General features: G+C 33.8%; 1 protein-coding gene across 1 annotated transcript; it reads left to right on the forward strand.

Annotated features, from left to right (window-relative positions):
* Window positions 1–1073: 1073 nt before the first annotated feature.
* LOC139492978 (uncharacterized) lies at window positions 1074–5834 on the forward strand. Its single transcript, XM_071281125.1, has 2 exons — window positions 1074–1362; window positions 2821–5834. The coding sequence occupies exons 1-2, from the start codon at window positions 1074–1076 to the stop codon at window positions 3873–3875; spliced, it is 1344 nt and encodes a 447-aa protein (XP_071137226.1). The 3' UTR covers window positions 3876–5834.
* Window positions 5835–10584: the final 4750 nt, after the last annotated feature.

Consider the following 10584-nt stretch of genomic DNA (forward strand, 5'->3'; position numbering starts at 1 on the left):
TTGATGCTATCCACGCTAATTGCGTTTTGTTATGCAGATTATTTTGGCAACTTCCTATGAGGTATGTAATTTATATTTAATATTCGATGCACGCCGGGAGTCATCTAATATGGCTAGACAATACAATTATACATGGTACACCTAATTGCTATTTGATGTTGCAAATTATTTAAGAGAATTATACTTAACTATGCTTCCGTTAAGAAATATTTGGTAAATGCTTTAAATTGACATTTGATTAATTGATTTATCATCAATTCTTTTCCGTCACAGATATCGCGTTGTTTATTTCATGTTTACTTTTATATTTAGTTAAAAATATATTTTAGGATTGGTAACTATTTTTTATTTTACACTGTGTTTATTTATTGGAAGGTTAGTGATGCCTAGGGGAAAAACTGTCGCGAGGGGAAAAGGAGTTAAAAGAAGGAGAACAGCCCGTGTTACTGATAATGACAGGACAGCTGCACTGTCTCAAACAGAACATGATGTAGTGCCGCCACGGACGCAAATTACAACATCTAATGCATCAGGACCATCTACCACATTTAACAGTTCAGTGGATTTACCGAATAATGAAGAGTCGTATTCACAAACCATCAATGAACAAGGTACATTTCAAAATTTTGAATCTAATGTTAATTCTGTACATGAAATTGCTAGCATCAGCAATGATTTGGGTAATAATGTTTCTTGCAATATCAGACAAAAAATCTTAAATGGTGAATATATTGACCTGGGTTGTTTATTGTCGAACCAAGTACCTATTGATGATAATTCTAATACTTTAATAATTAAAGATGGTGTTCTACAATCTAAACCAAAAGCATCAACAGTCAAGATTAATAGTATTAGTCAGTGGACTGATGCATTTCTGATTTTCATTGATATTTACCTGTCAAGTCACTTGGGAGAGGCAAGAGGGCTTCTGAAATACATGAGTAACATACGACTGGGAGCTAGTAGGGTTCCCGGTTTAGGCTGGAAGAGGTATGACGAGCAATTCCGTTTAAAAAAAAATAAGAATGCGTTCTAGTAACTGGGGAAGTTGATTAGAGCTTTGGTTACTCTTCATGTATGATGATAGCACACAACTTAATCCAAACCCTGTAACTAATGCGTATAAATGTTATGATTATAACAATGGATCCTGTACTAGGCCTAACTGTCATTATTCACATAGTTGTTTACGTTGTTCAGGTATTCACCCATCGGTAAACTGTACACGATATGGTGCTCAGACAAATTTTAATTTTAGGCGTGGTCCTAGATTCGCTGCTGGACAACCAAATAACAGTTCGCAACGAGGCTCGAGTGCTAATCCAAGGGCAGCTGTCAGATTCCAGCGACCACCTTTCCACGGTTCATTCAATCGCTAATACGCCAATTAAATTTGATGTTCTTTGCAAGTTTCTGGAAAATTATAGTAATAAAACAGTTGCTTCAGAATTATATTTGGGATTTTTGGAAGGTTTTCGTCTAAATTATACTGGACCTAGGATGACTACTGATTGTAGAAATCTAGTTTCTGTTTTTGGCAATGAAGTTGAAGTTGCAAAAAAATTATTGAAAGAAATTAATTTGGGAAGAATAGCTGGTCCATTTAACAATATACCACTTTTTAATCTAAGATTGTCTCCGATTGGCTTATGTCCTAAAAAGGATGGTTCTTGGAGGCTTATACAGCATTTATCATACCCACACGGTTTAAGCGTAAATGATTATATTGATAAGGGCTTGTGTTCTGTGACTTATACGCCATTTGACCATGCACTAGATATGGTTGGTAGCCAAGGAAAGTTCGCCCTAATTGGAAAAAAAGATATCAGCTCGGCATTTAGGCTTTTACCAGTAAACCCGGATGATTTCGAGTTATTGGGTTTCAAATTTTTGGACTTTTACTTCGTGGACCGCTGTTTGCCTCAAGGTTGTAGTCTGTCTTGCGCAACGTTTGAGAAATTCTCAACATTTCTAGAATGTATCTTTAAGGACAAAACGGGATCGGAAAGTGTTATACACTACTTAGATGATTTTTTGTTTGCAGGCCCGGGGACCGATTCAACTTGCCTTAACCTGATGAGTGAATTTGATTGTTTATGTGATCGTTTAGGAGTTCCTTTGGCACATGACAAGACCGTCGGTCCAACTCATGTTCTTACTTTTTTGGGGCTTGAAATTAATACAATTGAAATGTCTGTAAAAATTCCCAAAGAGAAATTGCTGAAATTGAAAACAATAATTTCAAATTTGTTAGGCAAAAAAAGAACAACATTACGTGTTCTCCAGTCTTTTACAGGCATTTTGAATTTTTGTTCGAGAGTGATCCCTACGGGTAGGGCATTCAACAGACGTTTTTATGATGCAATGTCAGGAATATCAAATCCTCGGCACCATATAAGGCTCACTGCGTCAATTAAGGAAGACATAAGGTTGTGGTCGTTATTTTTAGATTGTTTTAATGGCAAATTTTATTTTCCCGATTCCGATTGGATATCAAATGTTGATATGGAGTTATTTACTGATAGTGCTGGGAGTGCGTTTGGTGGATGTGCTTCGTATTTACATCCTAATTGGGCTTTCTTTCCTTGGTCGTCATATTGGTTAGGTTGCGATATATTAAAGGACATTACATTTTTAGAGTTATTGCCTATTGTTTTAGCCTTTCATTTGTGGTATGCGATCTTTGCGAATAAGAAAATTCTCTTACACTTTGACAATAAAGCACTTGTTCATATCTTGAATTCTAAAACGTCTAAATCAAGAAGGGTAATGCATATTCTTCGTCCTTTAGTCTTACAAGCTATGGTTTATAATATTCAGTTCAAAGCAATGCATATTACATCAAACAAAAACTGTATTGCGGATGCAATTTCTTGTCAACAGTGGCCACGGTTTCGTCGCATGTCACCAGAGGCGTTACAAGAACCAGAAAAGGTCCCACAGTCTTTTCTTCAAGTGATCTCAAATTTGAATCCAACAAGTTGTTAACGGCGTCAATCTCATCAAACACAAGTGACACTTATGAAACTGCTGTCAGGTCATTTGATCAATTTAGATCTTCACACGGACATGCCATTGTTTGGCCACCCTCACTTAATGTTATCTGTAACTTTATAGCATATTTATCTGTGCGAGGTTATGCTCCGTCTACTGCCAAGTCTTATATTTTTGGTATAGCCTTTAAATGTAAAATGTTAAATATTACTGATAACACTCACAATTTTATAATTAAGAAAATGTTAATTGGAATGGAAAGGCTTGACAAACGAGTGGATTCAAGATTGCCAATTACACCACAGATTTTAGATAAATTGATTTCACTTTTACCATCTGTATGTCTCTCACAATATGAGACCTTATTGTTTTCGGGGTTGTTTAGTTTGGCGTATTTTGGTTTTTTCAGGATAGGGGAATCAGTAGTCAATAAATCACTGGCACATTCTCACACTTTGTCGTTAGATGATTTTAGTTTTTCAGACAATAACGTTTCTATCAACCTTAAATTTTCAAAAACTGATCAGTTAGGCAAAGGTAGTTTAATAATTATACCTTCAATTAATTCTCATGTATGTCCTGTTCATTTATTAAAGAAATATTTTATTGCCAGGCCCAAAACCATTGGTCCTGCATTCATACACTTCGGTGGAAACTATGTTACACGTTATCAGTTTAACGCTGTTCTAAAGAAAGCTCTGAATGTGGCGAATATTACATCGGATAATTTTCAAAGTCATAGTTTTAGGATCGGAGCTGCATCTCAGTCTTCGAAAATGGGGTTTTCTGATGATGAAATTCAGGATTTTGGTCGTTGGGAATCAAAAGCTTATAAAACATATATCAGAATACCAACGCTAAAGTTAGCAAGTCAAATTTAATATGTGTCATCATTTATTTGTTTGTATATATTGTACATAATTGATTTGAAATTTGAATACTCGCCTGATCGTCACTTTAAGACTTTCAGGTCAACAAAAGAGTGTTTGGTTGGTGGGTTCTTCAATCATCAAAAATGCATTTGTACATGCTAGAAAGTCTGTCGATGGTGTAAACTTAGGTTTGAAACGAATAAAATCTACAATATGGTGGCAAGGAAAAAGTGGAATGAGGATTTGTGAGATAATACCCAAAGTCAAACATTTGCTTACACTTGAAGAACCCCCGCAAGTATTAGTATTTCACTGTGGTGGAAATGATATCGGACAAAAAGTGTCATGTGTATTAGGACACGATATTTTAAAAGTAATTGATTGCCTTCGGGTCTTACTACCAAAGTCAAAATTTGTTTGGTCTCAAATTTTACCCAGATTGAAATACAGGAATGAGATTGTACATAGATCTTTGAACAGAACTAGAGTTAGATTAAATAGTTTAGTAGCTACATATATCATCAAACATGGCGGTGCTTATATTAGATATCCAGAAATATCTGAAGACAACCCAGATTTATTTTTAGACGGTGTTCATTTATCAGATATCGGAAATAATTTGTTTTTGTATAGGTTACAGCAAGGTTTATTTGACATTATAAAATTTTCACATACAATTTGTCCACAAAACGGCGAAGTAGGTCCATGGCTTCGGGAATCTGTTAGCTTGTAGTCACGGCGGTCAGATTCTTTAACATACAGGTTTTTTATTTTCAAATAAATCACCTTCATAGTACTGGTTGGCGGTAACAATTTTCGAAACATTCTGTTATGACAGAAAATTTCGAATTTGTTTAGTGGCGGACTTTATAGGCTGCACCAGTACCGATAAACTTGATTTATTATTATTTAATTTAGAACATTAATCCATTTCTTCATTTACACTTCAAACGTAGTTTTTCATGTTGATTTTGGACATCTGTTGCCAGGGTTCAATTCAGCACACTATTAATTCATAATTTCATTACATTTTAGTTTTATTTCAATTTTAATTATCTATTATATTTTGAAGATTTGATTTATAATTTTAATTTACGGTTACCCAAAGACCCTTTGTTCATGGGTTGGTAACCGACAGAAGCCATGATCTTACTTCGCCAATAAATATATATTATTTTTAACATGTGTTATCTCTTATAATTCGATTTAAAGGGCTCGACCATTAAATCGCGTTATCAGAGGAAGACCAGCAATAGTTCATTAGCAGGTCAAAGCAGACGCGCATGTCTAAATTTATTACACTACATATAAATTAACTGCTCTTGCATTCTCATCACAAATATTGCAAACGCTATCTTCAAGGATTTATATTGATCTAAGGTCAGACTATTGATTTAATTTATTATACACATGATTACTTGATACCCACCCAGCCTCTCCCTTTTATTTTCGATACTGCTGTTTTTGTTCTTATTTTACAGATTTATGTGTGTTGTCTGTACATATACTTCAACTTTAAAGAAAACCTGTCACGGCTTCTGGATTTGTTTGTGTTTATGTAAACACAATTAACCGAACTACGACCTCCATATGGTGAAGTGATAATGTTTGACAATAATAATGCACTGACCAAAGATGATTTTATGACCGTCTGTTGCCAGAGGTCATGAACGGCGGACTTTATAGGCTGCACCAGTACCGATAAACTTGATTTATTATTATTTAATTTAGAACATTAATCCATTTCTTCATTTACACTTCAAACGTAGTTTTTCATGTTGATTTTGGACATCTATTGCCAGGGTTCAATTCAGCACACTATTAATTCATAATTTCATTACATTTTAGTTTTATTTCAATTTTAATTATCTATTATATTTTGAAGATTTGATTTATAATTTTAATTTACGGTTACCCAAAGACCCTTTGTTCATGGGTTGGTAACCGACAGAAGCCGTGATCTTACTTCGCCAATAACTATATATTATTTTTAACATGTGTTATCTCTTATAATGAAAATGTCACCATGCATGGAGTGTTTTCTTCATTGTAATTTCATCTATACAGTGATATTTCTGTCTTATGTAAATACATTTATTGTATTTGTTTTTTTCTTAATCAGGGTAAAATGATCATGTAACATGAAATAACTTTTTACTTTTATGTATTATTTTTGAAAAACAGTTCATCATCAGCGTTTTTCCAATTATGCCAATCTTTTAAAAGTTCTATGAACATAAACTGAAGTTCTTCTTTCTATATAAAACATCTTAGATACCTAGTTTTAAGCTTTGTATGCCAGACGCGATTTGTGTGTACATTCGACATAGCCGCGACGCTAGAATGAATAATGTTGAAACGCCAATTTCTACTTTTCGGAAAGGTAAACAAGCTGTTTTAACAACATGCGAAATAATGTTACAGTTTGGTGTAGCATTCCATTACTATCTATATTATTTATATCATACTCAGAATAATGATTTCCGTCATCAGTTGGTTTGATTTGGTCTTCTATAAGTTTTTCCACTTTTTTCGCAAGTTCACATATATTCAGTAAAATTGATGAATATTATTTCAGGATAAAATGTGATAGTTTTCATAATTTTGAGGGATTTGTTTCAACTATCTTTAATCAGTGTTTATGATGAACTAAGATTCGTTATCAAGTAGAAAAAAGTCCTACATTCTTCGATTTCTTATTCGTTTTTCTCCACCAATATTTACTTTATACATTTTATCTTCTTAAATTGTAAGACGTGTGTCGTTTTTTAATTCGTCGTGAAGAAGTAATCTCAATTTCGCACTTCTCTCAATTAAAGGGTAAAATCACAAAAATACTGAACTCTGAGGAAAATTTAAAAAGGAAAGTCCCTAATCAAATAGCAAACTCAAAGGATAAAAGACATCAAACGAATGGACAACAACTGTCATATTCCTGACTTTGTACAGGCATTTTTAAATGTAGAAAATGGTGGATTGAACCGGTTTTATTGCGCTAAACCTCTCACTTGTATAACAGTTGCATCAAATTTAATAATATTGATAATGATGCGTGAACAAAACAAACAGACACAATAGGTACAAATGTCACAAAAAAAAGGTAAAAAGACTAATTCGGAAGGTCACATTCATGAAAAGGGAACGGGATTGTAGTTACGACATCAGTAACATATCTGATATAATAATCAATATAACAGATATTCCATAATGGTCGACCACCTCGTGATGGCGTCCGTAAAATTTACGAAGTGATGATTTCAGCCTCCCAATGCATCAATATTTGGAAACTGAAATCATCTCTTTTGTCGAAACGTTTTGTTTTTAACCGACCCTCACAGTCAATTTCTAGATATAAATCCTTAACAAGTGGCAACATCAAGATTTCAAACACATTAAACGAAGGGATAACAACTCTCATATTCCTGACTTGGTACAGGTTTTTCGAATAATGTAATTAAAAGTGAAATAATGTTTCAGCAAATTTGAACTGTTGCGCGATTTATTAAATTTGTATTTCAAGTTGTATCAAGCAGTATTTAACACCCTAACAGCAACCATTAGTATCATCCTGTGCTCAGGCTACAGTAAATGAAGCGGACTTCTTGTAACGAAAAAGGTCTCTGTCCATAGTTTCAACCTTGAAATGCAAAATCATACGCAGATTTATTAGTTGATTTTGGTCTTTAAGTATGTTCAAACAAGCCGCATTATAAACTGCATTATTGAGCAAATGCTTTTGATCAACTTGATAAATCATTTCAACGACGCATGCTATAACAGCAGCATCTTTTAGATTTGCTAACCTTTCAACAGATGCGATGGTATGTATTGTTATCACCTTTTTATGAGATAGTTTCTTGCAAATAATACACTTTAGTACACTACCGAATTAGACTATTTATCGGGTTTGTTATAAGATGAATAACACGACGGGTGTCACATGTGGAGCAGGATCTGCTTACCCTTCCGGAGCACCTAAGATTACCCCCAGTTTTTGGTGGGATTCGTGTTGCTTAGTCCTTAGTGTTCAATGTTGTGTCATGTGTACTTCTATGTGTCTGTTTGTCTTTTTAATTTTTAGCCATGGCGTTGTCAGTTTATTTTCGATCTATGAGTTTGACTGTCCGTCTGGTATCTTTCGCTCCTCTTTTAATTTATTTACAGAATGAACATTATTTCAAGACAGCAAAGAATTTGATAAATAAGACTTTATATTTGGTTCTTCTTTTTCAACCGAAGAATGTGTTACTGATTTCAAATTCTTGTGCAGTAATATTACACGACCTATAAAACTAAATACATAATGTGTCATTACAAAATTCAATTGTTAGAAAAAACGAACAAATCATCGCGTCTCTTTGCTGCAGCATTTATCGGACATTTTTCGTCCAGACTTTGTTGATATAATTAATATTTCATCAACACCAGAATCGCAAATAATGCATTTTTCATTAACAACTACAACTCGCCTTTTCTAAGCATCGGGTGGAGCCAGTTTTAACGAAATATAGAAATTGTCCACTGAAAACCAAACAAACCCTACAATTATATTCCCTTTCTCTATTAAATTCAACATAAACGAATACACAACAATAATAAACAACATTAACATACACAAGGCTTCGCAAATTCTAAAATGAACAAGAAACCAGCTTCATAATGACTACAAATTACCTTCGTTCCATCACATATAACTAGATAATACAACAGTGTCGGTTAACGTGTGACAAATATCCGGACTCGAAATCCTGACCAAAAAACAGATATTTAGCCAGATACATATCTTCTTACGAAAAAGTTTAGAAAATCAATCGATCGATTGAATTCTTATACGGCGGCTTTACTGTTGTACCTTTAAAAGACACATATACTGCACGTGCAAATAATTCTAGGTGAAAAACTAGGTTTTTTCGGTGCTATTTTTAACCATTTTCAGATGCTTTGTGTGTTATATAGGACTTATCAAAAATGCCCTAACAGTGTATGAGATTAAGGGTTAACTGTATTAATCAATTTTGTCACAAAATATTTTAAGAAGGTGTTTGTTATTCTATCCTAATTCTATCCTATTTTGGAGATTTTTTTTAGAAATTCAAATTTGACGTCACTTTGTGCGTTTATCTCTTTTGCTAACTCGGTTGTGACTTTTAATGTTTCAGTTTAGATTGTTTTATGTATTCGTAATTATTATGTAGTTAGTCACCACTTCGGTGCTATTATCTATTATATAGTCAGTTTTATAAATTAACTGTTTTCAAAAGTATTAATTATTTTAAATAATAAGGATGTTCTTATCCCTGTATCCCTGGGAGAACACATTGGCCGTATTTTTTTTGGGGGGGGAATTTGTTGTCCTCAATCATGTCAATGCTATTGAACTTTGTACTTGTTTTGGCTTTCGAACTTTTTTATCTGAGTGTCACTGGTTAGTCTTGTGTGGATGAAACGCGCGTCTGACGTTTTAAATTATAAATCCTGGTACCTTTTGATAGTTTTTATCCGTGTGTGTCTCTGTCCTATATGTTCTCCCATTTATTTGTATTGTAGTCCTGTCATGTAATATTGTCATTTTAATGTTAGGTTTAACATTGCCATAAAAGCGGGAGCTTTGGCTACCACAAAACCAGGTTCAACCCACCATTTGTTTCTCAAAATGTCCTATACCAAGTCGGGAAAACGGCCATTGTTATATTATAGTTCGTTTATGTGTGTGTTACATTTTAGTGTTGTGTTTCTGTTGTGTCGTAGTTCTCCTCTCATATTTGATGTGTTTGTCTCAGTTTTAGTTTCTAACTCGGATTGGTTTTTTTCTCAAGTTATTTATGATTTTCAAACAACGGTATACTACTGATGCCTTTATTTATGAGATTTGTCTACCGAATCAGCACTGGGGTATTCGTTGCAAGTTGGGTAACGTCAATTGTACCACATTTGATTTTTACTACAAAGATTTTTCTAAAGCTGAATAATCGATAGACAATTTGTTTGCAGCTCCACTGTTAGTTTTCCCGTTTGCATTATTTTACCTTTTTTATTTAGGGGCCTTTTATAGCTAACTATGCTGTATGTTCTTTGCTCATTTTTGAAGGCCGTACGCGGACCTTTAATTTTTGAATTCTGTGTCATTTGGTCTCTCGTGTGGAGAGTTGTCTCATTGGCAATCATGACACATCCTCCTTTTTATATAAACCTGCCAAATGTTTCCTAATAGTAAACAAGCATGCATGTTTTTCATAATAAAACATATAATATTGGAATGGGTTACATATTATTATTCATAGATAGGGTCTGAAATAATAACTATTATCAATAAACGAATGATATCACCTAATCGGGTTTTAAAATAAGGTTACAACACATTTCAAGATAGTGTGTTACTGATATCTGGCGTTCTAAATGGTCTTTTTTGATGCGACTGTCATACAAGTGAGAGGTTTAGCTAGCTATAAAACCAGGTTCAATCCACCATTTTCTACATTTGAAAATGCCTGTACCAAGTCAGGAATATGACAGTTCTTGTCCATTCGTTTTTGATGCGTTTTGTTATTTGATTTTGCCATGTGATTATGGACTTTCCGAATTGATTTTCCTCTGAGTTCAGTATTATTGTCATTTTACTTTTTACGAAAGAGGGACAAAACATACCATAAATACATTCGAGCTCTTTAAACGATAGTGAACTTTCAATGCAATAGCAAATTAAAGAACAGACATAAAG

Source organism: Mytilus edulis, chromosome 10 (genome assembly GCF_963676685.1).
Source record: "Mytilus edulis chromosome 10, xbMytEdul2.2, whole genome shotgun sequence".
Taxonomy (NCBI): domain Eukaryota; kingdom Metazoa; phylum Mollusca; class Bivalvia; order Mytilida; family Mytilidae; genus Mytilus; species Mytilus edulis.